The sequence below is a fragment of the Vicia villosa genome, linkage group LG5 (genome assembly GCF_029867415.1).
Source record: "Vicia villosa cultivar HV-30 ecotype Madison, WI linkage group LG5, Vvil1.0, whole genome shotgun sequence".
NCBI lineage: Eukaryota > Viridiplantae > Streptophyta > Magnoliopsida > Fabales > Fabaceae > Vicia > Vicia villosa.
Genome location: NC_081184.1, coordinates 121,108,944 through 121,125,901, shown reverse-complemented (window position 1 = coordinate 121,125,901; position 16,958 = coordinate 121,108,944). Strand labels below are relative to the sequence as shown.

Sequence of the window (16,958 nt, the reverse complement as noted above, 5' to 3'; positions counted from 1 at the left end):
TCATAAAACAAGAAAATAAGGAAAAAGAGGAAATTAGAAGCAAAAGAGGAAAAGAGGAGAAGAGCAAAGAACGTGAAAGGGCAAAGGGAAGAAGAGAAGAACATTCAAGGGCATTTGGCTAAGGTAAGGAGTGACAATTCTTTTAGCCTATATTATCAGATTAGATATGATAGGATTGATTATGTGTATTGTTTATTGCAATTAAATATATGTTAGGTTTTGAAGTTTTGGGGTTTTGGAACCTATAGGGTAAATTGGATGTGTTTATGATGACATAAAGGATGTATGATTTTCTATACAATTGATAGAAATGATGTGTGTATTTGAATAATTACATAATGCTGGTATTGAACTTGAAGAATTAGGACTTGTGATGATTTTCGGGTGTGTAAAAGATGGGTTTTTGAGGTTTGAAGGAAAAAATCTCGTAGCAGAAGAAAAATACAGATTTTGACACTTCTTCAGTGATGTAACCGGTTACATGGTTGAGGTAACCGGTTACCTGTGTGAAAAATGATGAAAAACACAACTTTTTGGAAAATTTTGGGTGATGTAACCGGTTATATTGAAGAAAAATGGGGTATTTTCTCTATTGGATCTGATGTAACCGGTTACATGAATGATGTAACTCGTTACATCACTGTGTTGGCAGATTTTTCCAAAACTTTGAAAATTTATATCTTTTGACCCGTAAGTCCGATTGACGTGCCGTTTGGACTGTTGGAAAGCTAAAAATATTATCTTTAACATGATCATAATTTTGGGTTTTTAAATTAATAGTTTTATGCTGTTAATTTATATTTCGCATGTCAGTGTTGTGTATAATGCGATGATTTTAGTCATAATTGATGAGGATGTTGTCAGGATGATGATCCTATAAATTTTAGACTATATTACAATGATGTTATTGTTATTGTTGACCTGAAATGACAGGAATTATTGTGAGGGCTTATGCCTTGTTGTTTTATTATGATGTCAATTGTGACTGATACATGTTATGTGAATGTTATTGATGAGTGTGACAATGTGGTGATGTTGTGATAACATGATTGTAATGTTGATGTGATATTGGGTGTGATTATGTATAATTTGATTGTTAAATGCTGCTCAAACATGTACATACTTATTGGTGATGATAATGGTGAGTTATGATGAGACAATGTAGTGCATCAAATTGGTGATGTTGTAAGTATGTTATATGTGTGCATTCATTCATAAATCATTTGGTGGCTGAATCTAGGTGATGTGTTGGATCAGTGGAGGGCATAATTTCCATTGTGTGGAATTTGTGCCGACAGGGCCGTATCTTGGTGATGTTTGGATCGATCAGATGGGTTAATCCCATGTTGGTACCACATGCATAATGTTAGTACATTACATTTGCATATGTGTTGTTATAACATGATTGGAATATTTCCAGTGTTATTTCATGGTGATGTGATTGATTGTATTTTTTGTTGTTGGAGAATATTTTATGAAAATCTAAATATATTACACTTGGGTGAATAATATGCTTATGATGTTTTGTCGTTATGAACTTATAATATAGTTTAATTGTGATAAGTCTCACCCTTACTGTTGACCATTTTCAGATTAAGAAGTAGCGGCGTTACGCTTGGTGAGGATAGTGTAACTCGGTTTTTCGCGAACTGACTCCTTGCTCTTTTTTGTTTTTGATATTTTTTTTCTGCAAGAGTCGCCACCGACTTTTATTTTATCCAAATAGGAAAGGCATAAAAGAACAGGAAAGGCCTTTTGACAGATTTTGGGTTCGGGGGGTTGGTTATACAAAGGGAAGGTTTTAAGCACCCTTTGTATCCATGGTTATCCATGGGCTCTTAATTTTGCTTAGATCACTTTTTGCTTAAATGCTTTATTGATTTGAAAATAGAAGAAGTGAAAATGGACAATAGGTCACATATGTCTCTGAAGAGTTTCACCGGGAATAATGCCCTTCAAATACCAGATGAAAGTTTTTGGAAATAGATGAGAAGTTTTGAAAACACGTTGTTTGTAAATGAAAGGTGTTTGAGCAAGCAATTAGGAGTTACCTACTCTCAATTTATAAGATCTTTCCTATGCATTTAATACTTTTCTTAAATGATGGTATGATTAAAAAAAAAGTAATAAGAGGGAAAACCATAGAGGTGCAAGTGTGCAAAGTATTTTTTTTTTTAAAGTTTTATCTTGATTATTAATGTTTTAGCTCAAAGGTAAAAATATGGTCCAAGTGGACAAAAGGAAGATGACGGAAACATAAACAATGCGTCCAAATGGACAAAGAAAAAATAGCGGAAGCATAAATAATATGTCCAAATGGACAAAGAGAAAATAGCGGAAACATAAATAATATGTCCAAATGGACAAAGAAAAAATAGCGGAAACATAAATAATATATCCAAATGGACAAAGAGAAAATGACATAAACATAAATAATACGTCCAAATGGACAAAGAGAAAATAACAGAAACATAAATAATACGTCCAAATGGACAAAAAGAAAATAACAGAAACATAAATAATACGTCCAAATGGACAAAGAGAAAATAACAGAAACATAAATAATACGTCCAAATGGACAAAGAGAAAATAACATAAACATAAATAATACGAATAATAAAATAAAGCATAAAACAAGAAATATAAAGAACAATATAATAAAATGCGGAAATTAAAGTCAATTGTTAGTATGTTAGCACGCGAATCATCTTGAAGCTAGTCAAGTATATCCACGATGTTAGTGAAGATCGATGGTGAGTGAATGATGATCTCAGATTTAAAGTTAATGAAAATTTATCAAAAGCTTGATAGAATCATAGCGACTACACGATAAATTTCTTAAAGTCTTAAATCAACTGCATACAATCTCTGCCATATTTGATCTTTTATTCCAATTCGGGACAAAGAAAAAGATAAGAAATAATATCAAATAATATACAAAAATAAACCTGAAATTGTGAAAAATTACACAATAATAAGAGAGATATTTTGAAAGTATAATTAGGTTAAGAGAAAATAAAATGACAAAATCTTAAATCTAAAACAAATTAAACCTAATTCATTTTTTTTTTGTTTTTTTTTTATGTTTTTAAGTTAATTAAAAGCTAATTAAACAAATAATTATACAAATAATTAAACTTAACAAGAAAAATGAATCTAGTTATGTATAAAATTAGTATATAATATATAAACCTAATTTAACAAAATAAAATATTTTTTTTTTTGAATTTTTTTATAGGTTAGAAATAATTAAAAAAAAAGCAAATATATACATAATTACTAATTAATTAAGCAAAATAAATTAACTATGAATAAAAATAAAATATTTTTATGTCAAATATTAGATTATAAAAATATAAACCTAAATCTAAAAGGAAAATACTTTTGGAGTTTTTTGATTGGTTGAAAATAATTAAAAAAGCAATATTTACATAATTACTAATTAATTAAGCAAAATAAATTAATTATGAAAAGAAATAAAATATTTTTATGTTAAAAATTAAATAAACATTTTATCAACTTAAAACTAAAATTAAAATATTTTTTTTGAGAAATTGAAAATATGCATAAATATGGAGTTTTTAATTCATGAACTCCTAACACTACTACATATTAAAAATTACATTGTACTTACTCTATGATGTCCCAAGAGTGGAATAGAGTGATTGAAATTGATTGAAGGTGGCTATTTGAATGAGCCTTGATTTTTGAAAAATATAAAATGCTTAAACTATGGCTTTGGTGTTTGTTGTTGTTCTTTCCCTTTGGCTCCTCCTTTTTTTTCTCCCCTGAATGAAGAAAATGAAGCTCTATTTATAGGCAAATGATTTAATATGGAACCCTTGCAAGTGGAAATTGTCATGATTGATTTTGTGGAAAAAGAATGAAATATTCTTTTATGCTAGGTTAAAAACTTAACCATGGTTTAATTACTCAAGTATTATTCTCTCCAATCTTGCAATATTATCTTTAAGCATCTTGAATGGTCATTGCTTGCATCACATGAAGCTTCCTTGCATTATCCTTGAATTATCTTTGAATTATCTCACTTTAATTGAATTTTAAATAAATAAAATTCAATAAAGAATGAAATAAAAATGTCATGAATCATGGATATATTTTGAATTCCCTTAGCCATATTATAATCAAGATTGAATCACAAAAGAATTGGCCTTTTTGAAAAAAAAAATCAAGTTTTGGTCATTACTTGTTTCATGCATTTTTCCAAAAAAGGTGAACTTCATCAAGGCATATCTCCCTCAATTTTGATCCTATGAAAGTGTTCTTGTACTTTTTGGAAAGCCCGAGATGTCCTCTACAAGCCACTTTGGAAGCTTTTTTGCATTTGGAGAAGTTATCTTAATGATATGGGCTTTGACAAAAAACAGCTTTTTGTTGACTTTCAAAATGACCTGTAATGTTTTGGCTTATATCTCTTATGCGGAAGCATTTCATGACCTCGGGCCCAACATCAAAGTTGTAGAGAATTTAATTTCCTTGAGAATGAGCTTTGGTTGGAATTTTTCTGATAAATTATGAGAGAGTTATGGTCGGTCAAAGTTTAGTTGACTTTTAGGTAAAAAACTCTAATTTTGCAATTTTGAGTTTTGTTGATTTCTGAACTTTTCTTGATGAATTATAATCAACCATTGGTCACATGATGAATCTTTTGACAAAATATGGATGTTGAAAAAAAATTGCATTTTTGACTGTCTATTGACTTTTTGGTCAAACTGGTCGTCTGTTGACTGTTTGAGCTGTTGACTGTGCGTCCGAGCGAATCGAAGTTTGAAAATTTGTCTGGTGGTACTTTGAGACATATGGAGATCCATGAAATCCATTTGGGATCTCAAAAACTCGTTCTCCTGAAAAAAAACAAAAACCCTAGTTAGGGACTGTTTGTGTAGGAGACAGTTAGGCGTACTTGATTTTTGTGCAGTGTTGAGTCTCTGTTGATCACGTGATTATCAGAAGACTTCTAGAACAAAAATCTTGGAAATTTGAAGTGCGAAAGATTGATTTGACTGATGGTACAAACACGGAGAATTGCGCTGATAGCGGGTTTGACTGGTAACTGGCTGTCCGGGTATTAACGTAACAGTTAAAGTGAAAACTTAACAGTTAAAGTTAATTTTTCTCTTTGTTTTTGTTGTGTTAATGGTGAAAAATTATTTACATGGTTTGTTAGAAAAACAAAAACATAAAAATATATACTGTACGCGAATGAAATTATCGATAATAACATTGAAAAGGATTTAATGCATAGAAATAAAAATTTAACTAGCAATAAACACGCATAATATCATCTCAATAATTAAACGACGGCACAACAGATAATACAATATTTAATACTGACAGTACAAATATTACATAACAAAAAATATAACAAACAGTACGACAAATATTATGAACGGTACATTATTTGACAGCGACAGATACGACAAACTTTAAGATATGACGATTAAAGATCCATGCTATAAACAACAGTATATAGATGTACGGGAGTGTAAACATCCCAGGTCCGTATTTTTCAGGACTATGCAGACAGAAAAAGGACATGATCACCACAAAAACAGTGATGACCACAAGAAGAAACGTATCCACCCACTTTGCCATTTTTTGCCGGGGAAGAAGAGAAAATGATTAGGAGATAGTATGATAGAAATTTGGGAGATGAGCGAAATTTGATGTGAGCAATTATGAAAAAAATGAGGAGTATCTATAGAGTGAAAAGAGAGAGATAGAGACGTTAGTGAATGGAGTGGTACCGTAAAAAGGGAAAATTTGAATAGTAGTAGGATTTTAAAAAAAGTATGGTAGGTTTTGAAAAGAAAGGGGTATAGAATAAAGCTAGGATTTGATTTGAAAGAAAGAGATTTGAAAAGAAAGGAAGATATTTGAAAAGAAAGAAAGAGATTTTGAAAAAATAATATAGTATAAAAATAAAAATTAATGGGAAATAAAACCAATAATAATTTAATTGTTACCAGTATAATCTGAAACCCGGACTCCGCACCTGCAAATTTTAATTCTGTACCAACTGCGTCAGCATTATTTATCTGAAAATAAATCTCAAATAAACAGTGTATGAAGTGATAAACAGTATTTGGCGTTTATGTAAGAATAAATTTAACAGCGAACCAAAATACTGTATAAAAAATTCTAAAAATTGAGTATTCATGAAATAAGGATATTTATGAAATAAAAATCCAAGATTGTATAAAACTCCAAATTTTTAGACAGAAGTCTGTTGACTTCTCTTTAAAAAAAAAAGGACGCGGACAAATTTTGGGGTATAACAATAATGATCATAACACTTAGGAAATGATGGGATCTCAGAGGTCAAAAATTGGGGTGCAACAGATAGCTCGTAAAGCTAATCCGTTTAGTTTTTAGTCGTGTCGGTGTCATGCTCTGATTTGTAACACTGGGGAACGCTAGACTTAGAGTTTAATTATTGTATTTTATTTGTTGGTTTCTTTTGGATTATGTTTAATTGGTTTACGCATTGGTGATGTTTATGCTATTTCATTCGAATAAAATTCTGTTGTGTTGGACATGAGTTTTGTTCTTGGTGAATCGTTCCTAATAAAGCATGACAGATGACTTATAATTTGGTTTTATTTTAAATTGTGGCACCCTTGTTTCATGTTTACTCTGATTATTATAATAATTGTCGCGGGGTTTAGAAGGGTGTTACAGATAGCACTACATAGGCATCGCTTTTTTCCCAAAATGGTGCTATAAGTTCTTAAAAAAATATTAAAACTTAAGAAAAAGCGCTGGTAAAAGCTTACTTTAGAACGCGCTGCTATAAGTTCAAAAAAAACTAATTTTTTTATAGAAAAAGCGTTGCTAAAGGAATTATTTAGAAAGCACTGCTAAAGGAAATTATTTAGAAAGCGCTGCTAAAGGCAAAAATGATGCCTTAGGTAATTAAGTTCTTAAAACTTACAAAATTCCTAAAATAAATAGAAAGCACGCATACGAACAAATTTCCTTCCGTCCAAATCCCTAAACTTTCAATTCTTCTTCTCAAACTCTTAAACCCTAAAGGCTAAATCGTCCACTCTCGTCTCCCAAACAAACTTCCGCTGCCCCTCCATCCATTTATTTCATCTTCTCAATCTCAAAAATCGAAGAAAATCCCTAAAATCCCAAATCGAGCTTCTTCGACTTTAGACGTTACCTGCTCGTGCTGATATCATCATTTCCTGCTCGTGCTGCCATTATCATCTTTAGAAGTTACTGCCTCTCTGTCATCCTCCGCGCAATTTCGTCTCCCTCCGTGCTACTGCTACTCCGTCATCTCCTGCTCGTACTACTGCCTCCACAGGTCACTTCGCTTGCAGAGGAAACTAAGCCATTTGTAAGTTTTATCTTCTTCGTCTTCTTCCTATAATAGTGTTCTACTGGTTTGTATTGGAAATGCGTGTAACCGGTGTTTGTTAAAATGCCTGAATGAAATTTAGGTTTTCTCATTTCTCGATTAGACCAATGTTTGCAAAACTTCCAGAGTCTATAAACAGTGGCTAGTTGCTAGTACTCGTGAATTTTATTGGAAGAATTTGAATTTTGAAAATGTGAACATATCTAAACAACATTGTGAGCTTGATTGTACGTTGTATTATTTATGAAATCAATGCTTGCTGATGGATTTACTAGTTTAAAAATATGTTCAAATGGGTACATGTTCAAATGCACATCATTTTCATTCATAGTTTAACAATATGTCGAAAATATATAAGGGATATGGATACACACTTTCTTATTCAGTCCTAAAGGCATGACCCATCATATTTAAGAGAAATGGTTTCTTAGAGTAGTAGAGCATTGTGTGTTTTGATTTCAAGTTGTTTCTCTGGTATTTTTTATGTCATTGCTATTTTGAAATTATAATAGTTCCATCCATACAATGTCCATTTGAACTACTCTCTGGGCTGTTTATTTCTATTTGGAATCGTATCAAATGCAAATAAAGATTTAGGACACATGAAATGTTTTGGTAAAAAAAGTGTGGCAAGGTACTGCTAATTTCTATTAGGACATAAGAATTTACATTATAGATTTAGGGAGTTGTAAATATGATACAGTTATGACAAACTAAACTTTAAAATATTGGGCAATACATGTTGAATTGGAATGAATTGAATAAAAGGATAGTGTTTCATGTGTATGGACCATTTGGAAAGCTAGAAATGAAAAGTTGTTCCCAAACAAAGAAATAAATCTAGGAAAATTGGTGGAATAGGTGAAGATGTTTTCTTGGAAATGGTTACACATCAAGTCCGGATCGATTGAAAATAATATGGCGCAATGGTCCTCGCATCCAAAATAGTGTTTGGGGTTCACGGTGGATTGAGAGTTTAAATCTGGTGTGGGTGGTTGTTTCTAGTTAATTGTAGCAATGTTGTCGTGTGTTCCCGTGGCCTTGTAGGTGGTCCATTGCAGCTTTTGGTGGGTTCTATTAGCGCGATTTTACAAGTAAAGGAGTTGTGTGGCTGGTGCAGACGGGCGTTCTCTCTGAAACAGGAAATGATGAGAAAATGCCTATTTGAGTGAAGCTTCCAAAATTGTTGTTACATCTATGAGGAGCCAGGAGTTTAGATAAAATTGGCAGTGCTCTGAGAAAGCCTCTCTTTACTGATGAATGTAATAGTAATAAGCTGCCTGTATCATATGCTCGAATTCTAATCGAGATAGACATCAATCAAAAGGTACCAGACTTTGTGAACATTAAAGATGTTGATGAGAAAAGGCTCAAACAACCAGTGAAATATGAATGGAAACCCCTATTTTGTGATAACTGTAAGGTGAATGAGCATCAATGTAAGGAGAAAGTAATCACATGTCCTAAACTAGTTCCGAGAGGCACTAATGTGTATCAATACTAAATTACACTATATGTAATATATTTCTAGATGTATATTATGTGTGGGTGTACGAATAGGTCTATTTAATCTTCCCCCTTTTAGACCTCTTTGTGTCCATATTCTCATGCAACAAATGTAAGTATAGAGTAAAACCTAAGAGAGAGGGGAGGGGGTAAATTAGGTTTACGATTTTTTCTCATTATTTTGCAGATGTTCTTATTCTTTTATTTTCCATAATAAAGTGATAAAATTATGAATGACAATGTAGAAAAAATAAAAGTGAAGAAATGTAAAAGCGACTTAGTGAATATAATAGTTCTCCTTATTAATTAGGGGTACGCCTAGTCCCTTTATATCCTGTGAAAGATTTCTAGTATTTTAGATCTTTTTACATCCTCACACAAAACTCTCATACAATCTTCTAACATAAACCAACACAAGAAAACAACACCACTTTCTTTTAAAACAAACACCAAAACTATGATGGACTTTAAATCTCCTAGAATCAAATAACCTTTTACAACAATCTCCAAAAACTTGTAATGATCACACCAAAGCACAATGGTGAAAAACTAATACAACCTTGTATAGAATTTTGAGTAATATTTGACTTGACTTGAATTCCATGATAATGAATTTGATCTTCTCTTTTTTTATCACAATGCAATCATATATTTACTTAGTGCTCAAAATAATATAATAAAACTCTTTTTCAATGACATGAAAGTTATATACAAAGTTTCATTATAATTAATAAACTGGTGTATTTTGACTTAAATACATCTCATTATGACTCTTTGATTTGATGATATGTTTTGGAAAAGTTTCATGATCATTGACAATGCTTTCGAATCACAATGGTTCATGTTATTCAAAATAGTATGATGTTTCAAAAAAACCTTATAAATTACGATGGTTTCAAACTGCAATTGTTTAGGAACCATGGTGATGTTTAAAAAACATATCAATTATGGCGGTTTCAAACTGCCACAATTTATGAGTCAGAGTGTTGTTTCCAAAAACTATAAAATTGCAACGGTTTCAAATTACCATAATTTACGAAAATCATTTTTTCAAACAGAGAGCACGTTTATCGATTGATGTAAAGGGTAAATCATTTGACTCATTTAAAAAAGTTAAATGATGTCTTTTAAAAATTGTACTTATGATGATAATCATGCATGAATGTTTAAGAAACATATAATGGTTTTGATGAAAAGATGTTGACACTACTACAAAAGGTATATATCAACACGTTTGGGAGAAGTTTTTCACCACGGGTGATGAACCGTTGTGGTAGTAAGTGCATTACTTTCCATCACGGACTAAGGTGCTTTCACCATGGTTGAAACTTCCAACCGCGGTAAAATGTTAGTCAGCCTATTTTTTTGCCACGGTTGGAAGTTCCAACCGTAGTGAAAAGTAAGTTAGTCCAAATTTTTATTTTTGCCGCATGCTTTGGCTGACTACATTAAAAATTTCCATTATAATATAGAACTACAAATATTTCTAACACAACAACAACAACAACAAAAACAAGAATAAGAACAAGAACAAGAACAAGAAAACTAACAAGAAGAACAAGACAACAACAAAACAAAATCAGTAGAATCATTAAACATTAAATCTCAACAACAACAACAACAAAAAACACAATCGTTAACTCTTAAATCTCAACAGCAAAAACAACAACAATAATAAAATCAACAACAAGAAATATAAAATCAATAAAATTGTTAAATATTGAATCTAAAGAAACGACAACATTAAACATTTTACCTAACACAACAATAACCACTAATATTGCTAACTCGAATTCATGTTTTCCTTGTCTCGTCCAAGTTAGAGAATAGATGATGGAGTTCCGAAACTTGCTATTGAAAAAAATGATGTTTTTTTTTATCTTCCTTTATGGAAGAAATTGTATTTTCGATAGTTTGGTTTAGTGGAAAAATAGAGTTTCGTAAATGAAATATGAAGTTTGGAGGTTGAAGATGAAGTTTGTCTAGCTAAAAGTGATTGAACATGGAGTATTATATATTTTGGAAATGTAATTTATTTTTAATTAAAAAAAGGAAAACTTCATTTTTCATCACGGTTGAAATTCCAACTGTGGTGAAAAGTGACTTTAAAATAAATAAAAAAGAAAAGAAAATTTCTTTAGCCACCTCCCTATGGGGGTCACCCCCAGCGAAAAACCCAAATTACCCCTGCTTCGGAAATGAACTTCCGAAGCTTTGATTTTTTTAAAAAAATTTCCACAATTCGGAAGTGCATCTCCGAAAACACCTCATGGGGGGTGTCTTCGGAGATGCACTTCCGAAAACACCTCATGGGGGGTGTCTTCGGAGATGAACTTCCGAAAACACCTTTGTTCAGATTTTGGGGGGTTTCGGAAATGCACTTCCGAATTATGCAGAAACAGAGATTTTTTTTTATGTTTTTCTTAACAGTTTCGTATTTTTAATTAAAGGAAACCGGGAAATAAAATAAGCGACATATAAAGGTGAAAATACTAATATGATAAAAAAAGTAATATATACAACCGATCTGAATCCAAATAATAATAATAATGTGCTAAAGATACAATCCGAAAACAAAAAATAAATAAACCCGACCACTACTGGGTGTGCCTAACCCTCTCTCCCTGGGACCTCCTCTGCCGCCTGTATACCGCCGCACGGCCCGCATCAGTGACGATCATCTCCATCATGGCCACTGCCTCTGGACCGCCCTGCTGAACGACACCTCGATCCAACGCGTCCCGCCCAAGCATCTCTATCCGCTGGCAGATCGGCATGAGATCATTGGCGTGGTCATCCTCGGCCTGCTGGTTCTCCAGGATCTCCTTGTGTGCTGGCCTAGGAGCGCCGGGAACGTCGGGTCTCAGCAGAGGATGTGACACCCGATAGAACCATGTGACGTATCCCTCCTCACTGTGCCAGTCCTATGTGACCCGAGTGAGACGGTACTCCTACGGTACCACATGATGCTGCCAGTCCTCCCATATGGCAGTGAGCTGCACTCGGGTCACTGTGTCGGGAGCAGCCTCAAAGGGTGACCTGGGTATCCGCTGCACGAATCCGAACTGACGCATGCACCGCTCAGGGAGATACCGGACCATGATGGTAGTCCCGCATGCCAGCCAGCCAGAATATAGAGCAATGCCGTCAAAGGGGACAATCTGAGCGTAGTCGCTGAACGGCCTCCAGGTGACGTTGTCGTGCATCGTGCGGTCCAGGTATCCACGGTATGGTCCCATCGCATCGTTCCCCCTCTTGAGAATGTATCTGGCGGCCCTGGGCATGGCGTCCACGTACGCAGGATCAATGTGAAAGCCGTGGATGCGGGAGAAGTAGGAGATGATCCAGCTCTGAAACAGAAACACGATAATGTATTAAAAATAAATACGACACATAAATAAATAAATAAATACGATAATGTATTAAAATAAAACGTACCGTAAGTAGTGTGCAGGATCCGACCAACTGCCTCGTCCTCCAGTTGGAGGCCTCATTCAGCTTCTGGTAGAGGTATGCTAGAGTAGCTGCCCCCCAGTTCCACTAGTGAACGGTATCCAAGTCCATGAAGTAGCGGAGGTAGGTCACGTCGACGTACCTTGCACTCTTGTCCACAAAGCATGCAGCGCCTACCACATGCATGTACCAACACCGGAGAGTGCAGCCGCAGTGATAGTGTGTGAATAGCTCGTCACCCGCCTCCTCAGCCTCGGCCGCCGCGTCCAGGTGGTGCTCAAAATAGCAGCTCAGTGTGGTGAACCGGACATGAGGCCCAGATGTCGTGACGCACTCAAAGTAAGCAACCTCGTGCTCCATGCCCAAATAGAGCGTCATCCACTCAATGGCCTCGACCCTCTGGATCAGGGAGTGGTGCAACAGTGGCCCCCTAATCGGCAGGTGGAGAAGACACTGCACGTCATGCAAGGTGATCGTCATCTCCCCAACCGGCAAGTGGAAAGAGGACGTCTCCTTGTGCCAGCGCTCCACAAATGCCCCCTGCATGCCCGTGCTGATGGTGGTGTACCCCGTCATGCAGAGCCCGCTAAGCCCTTAACCTCGCACATGGTCGTTAAACCACTCAGCTGCTGGTTTAAACAGACTGAAGATCTTCCGGGTGTGGTTCACCATTTTCAACGGCTCTCTCTCCTGTTACAAAAAAAACAAATAAGCGACATATATTAAATAAGCGACAAATAAACGGTTAAATTATAAAAAATGGTGACAAATAAACGGTTAAATTATAAAAAATACCTCTCCCTCCCAGATACGCCGAGCGACGTGATCATGGTAGTGAATCAACACGGAAGTGTCAAAGGGCCCTCCCGGATAGCTGTCCTCCTGCTCATCCTCCTCCCCGGCTGGAGGGTCAACATCCGGTACCCCCTCTGGCTCGTGGTAGGGAACTTCCGCCACCTCCTCCTCATCCTCCTCCTCCTCCTCTCGCTGGCGGGAAGAAGATACCCGAGCTAGCCGACTCCTAGATTCTGAAGCAGATGTACCCTCTCCCTCGCCCACGGGAACTCGCACAAGTCGTCCCCGGCCCTGCCCCCGTCCCTGTGTCGACGCCAGCTTCGCCGCCGCCCGCTCGCGTCTAGCCGACGCAGTCTGGGTCTCCCTACCCTGTCTGATGCGTGCTGGTTGGTTGCCTGACATGTTCCTGTAAACAATTGAAATCGATTAATATGCGAGACAAAAGAAAAAACTAAAAAAATTGAACTTCTGACACAATTCGGAAGTTCATTTCCGAAACTGGGATGGAGGTGTTTTCGGAAATGAACTTCCGAAACACCCCTACGAGGAATTTTTCTGCAACTTCCATGGCAGACCCCTAATCCAAACATCAAACCTATGTCTACACATTCTAAACATCCTAAATATCAGTATAAACCTAACCTAATACATTTTTTGCTATTTGTAAACACCCTAATATACATTTTAATCATAGATCTTAAAATCAAAATGCTTACCGATTGAATAGATTGGAGGACTTTTGAATGTAATAGAGCAAGTAGATGGAGCCTTTGAGGTAGCTTGGAACTGGTTTGCACAAAAATCTCTTGGGGTTGAGTTTGGAAGAAGATTAGGGTAAATGATTAGGGGGAGGGGGCTGTTTTGCTTAATCTACAAAACGCGCAGTATTTCGGAAATGAACTTCCGAAATGCTGTTTTCGGAAATGAACTTCCGAAATAAGACAATTTTTTCAAAAAAAAAGGCGCTTTCGGAGATGCATCTCCGAAAACACCTTTTTCTTGCATTTCGGAAATGCATTTCCGAAGTTAGGGGTAGTTTGGGTTTTTCACCAGAGGTGACCAAGAAGACATGGGGGTTGATAAAGAAATTTTCAAAAGAAAATTATTGGTACTAAGATTTGAACTCATAGCCGAGGGCCACTTTTTATCACAATTGATAAAAAAATTCTTAAAATAAATAAAAAAGTCAAAATTGCTGGATCAGGATTCAAACCCTTGACCAGACGCCACTTTTCATTATAGTTAGAATTTTAACTGTGGTAATTAAAAAGTGGCTTAAAAATAAAAATAAAAGGTAGGCGCAATTTCTCATCATGGTTAGAATTCTAACCATGACCTTAGAGTTGACAAAACGGGCTGCCCGGTCCGTGACGAGCTCGGATCTTTAGTGGGCCGGGTCAAAAATTAAAGCTCGGAAATTAAACGAGCTACAATTTAGTTGTTTAAGCCCAGCCGTTACAATTTATTTTTTAATTAGGAAATTGATTTTAAAAATAATTAATAGATAATAATCTAAAAACTAAATGAATATTAAGTAGTAATAAAATGATGATTAATTCATTGTTGTCAAGAAGTAATTACTCTCCATGATCCAATCATAGAAGCTAACAGGGAGGGGCTGTCACTAGTCCGCAAAAGATATTAGACAAAATCAATTTTGATGTTTTCCAAAGTTAAATGTAACACAAACCAAAATACAAAGAGGAGATGATTAAACAATATATGATCTTTCATTTATTTAACTCATTATATAAATAGGAACATGCAAACACAACATGCACAATTATTTGTATATTCAGTTACATATATCTTTGAATTATTTGTTTAATTAATTGAAACTTATTTGATACTTAGGTGATTTGTCAGGGTTAAAGAGACCAAAATGTTGCTCCGTTGATGCACCATTCTTCAGATTTTCATCAAACATGGCAAACAAGTAAGTCTCAATAGCTGTACCAGGCTTCAACGGAGTCCCATTCCCACTCTTTACGTGATTAATCAAATTATTATAATATGTGGAAGCATTATCGACAGTTGTGGCTCCATCTCCACCAGCAGATGGCCAACCACTCTCAGACACAACTATCTGCAAATTCGATCCCCCAACTTGCCCAAGAGCAGCATATACTGAATCTAACTGCGCGTCAAAGAGATTTTGGTAACCAGCGTCATTGTTTCCTTGCTGATTAAAAAGAGCATAGTCAAGATGAATGTTTTGTTCATTTCCGATATAAGCAAAATACGGATACACATTTGCAAGAAGTGGCGATCCATTGCTCACTAGGAAATTGATTATTGGTTGTATATATGACTTGGCTTGGTCAGTAAAAACACCATCCTTGGGAGGATAGGAATTACCGATCAAAGTCATGTCTATTGCTATTGAGACCTTGATTTGGCCTTGTAAATTGGCTGATGAAATTGCTTTTTGAATGTTTTGTAACGCAGTGAGAACGTATTGGGCCTCATTGTAATCAGGGTGGATTTCATTTCCAACAGTGATGTACTTAATTTTAACATCCTGTGAGTAGGGTGTCACATATTTGGTTACCCAATTTGTGGCTTCATTGGCATCTGTTAGAGAAGAAAGAGTATCCCTAGGCACATCAAGGATCAACTCAATGTTGGAACCTCTAAGGGCTTGTAGGGCTTCTTCATCAGGACTGTATATACGCATCCCACCAATGCCTTTTGATTTGTATAAATCTATAACTTCCTGCCTTGATGGTAGATTATTGCCATTCGTGCCATAGCAAACTCCTATGGATTGTACACCTGCATTATGATAAACTAATTGTAAAGAATGCAATATATAAAAAATAAACTAGACTATATAATATATCATAGGGGGAGGTATAGACCTGTAAATTCTAGTCCAATGGACAGTATAGCAACAAGCAGAAAAATGATAGACATGGTGGTTATAGTTATAAATCAATATGCAGCTCTGATATATCTTCTTACAGAAGCTAGTCCATATTTATAGCGTGATAATAGTAAGAAGAAGCCAATGCAATATGTTACTATTAATGCAGACTTTTAGCCCCGTCAATCACTCTACAGAAATTAATGCTAAATGTTTTCGAATTCAAACCATTTATTTTGTTTTGGTGAAAACGCATATATTGTTGAGTGATGGCTTAATGCTTACAAGACTAATGTTAAATAGCCGCCACTGATTAATCTGCATACTAGTCATCTGGTTTAGCTACGTGAAGGAAACGTTCTTAGTTAGAACTTATACGGTACGTCCAAAATTTGAGGTTTTTTTGTTATTTTGTGGCAAATATTAAGTATCACGCTGGAATGGGACTTTTTTTACGGCCCTTCCAATTCATTTAACTTTCTTCATAAATTGCTTAGTTTGTCCCGTAATAATAATTCATTTGATAGTCGTAATAGAGTTCATATATGAACATAAAACACATTAATTATGTTATTTGTTTTTGTAACATAACAAAGTTTTTAGAATATATTGTTTTTCAATAACATCAAGTGTGAGTTGAGTGTCAGGGTTCGTTTTTTAATAGAACAACATTTTTGAATCTTCACATTGTAAGAACTTTATTATGTTATTAAATCACAAAAAGCTATTTTTTTTTTTACCAAAGCAAAACTAACTTCTTTCGTTCAATAAAATAGTCTTAATACAAGGAGGTATAACATTAACATAACTATGTCGAGACCAAAAATTGGCAGCCTTTGTTAAACAATGAGGCAACCATATATATTCGCTTAACGCTTGACAAACTCTACCTCAAAGTTTGGAAAATCAAGTAACAACAACTTAATAGATTGAATAATAAAATTAAAT

General features: G+C 34.9%; 1 protein-coding gene across 1 annotated transcript; it reads right to left on the bottom strand.

Annotated features, from left to right (window-relative positions):
- Positions 1-14,852: 14,852 nt before the first annotated feature.
- On the bottom strand, positions 14,853-16,151 carry LOC131607163 (glucan endo-1,3-beta-glucosidase-like). The gene is made up of 2 exons (XM_058879188.1): positions 16,006-16,151; positions 14,853-15,919 (listed from the first exon to the last, which is right to left on the bottom strand). The coding sequence occupies exons 1-2, from the start codon at positions 16,058-16,060 to the stop codon at positions 14,973-14,975; spliced, it is 1,002 nt and encodes a 333-aa protein (XP_058735171.1). The 5' UTR covers positions 16,061-16,151; the 3' UTR covers positions 14,853-14,972.
- Positions 16,152-16,958: the final 807 nt, after the last annotated feature.

Bases quoted from the DNA above. Each gene is read 5' to 3' on its own strand.
- LOC131607163 (XM_058879188.1), bottom strand. From the start codon at position 16,060: ATGTCTATCATTTTTCTGCTTGTTGCTATACTGTCCATTGGACTAGAA. The intron at 15,920-16,005 runs GTCTATACCTCC...ATCATAATGCAG, and splicing joins CATTGGACTAGAATTTACAG to GTGTACAATCCATAGGAGTT.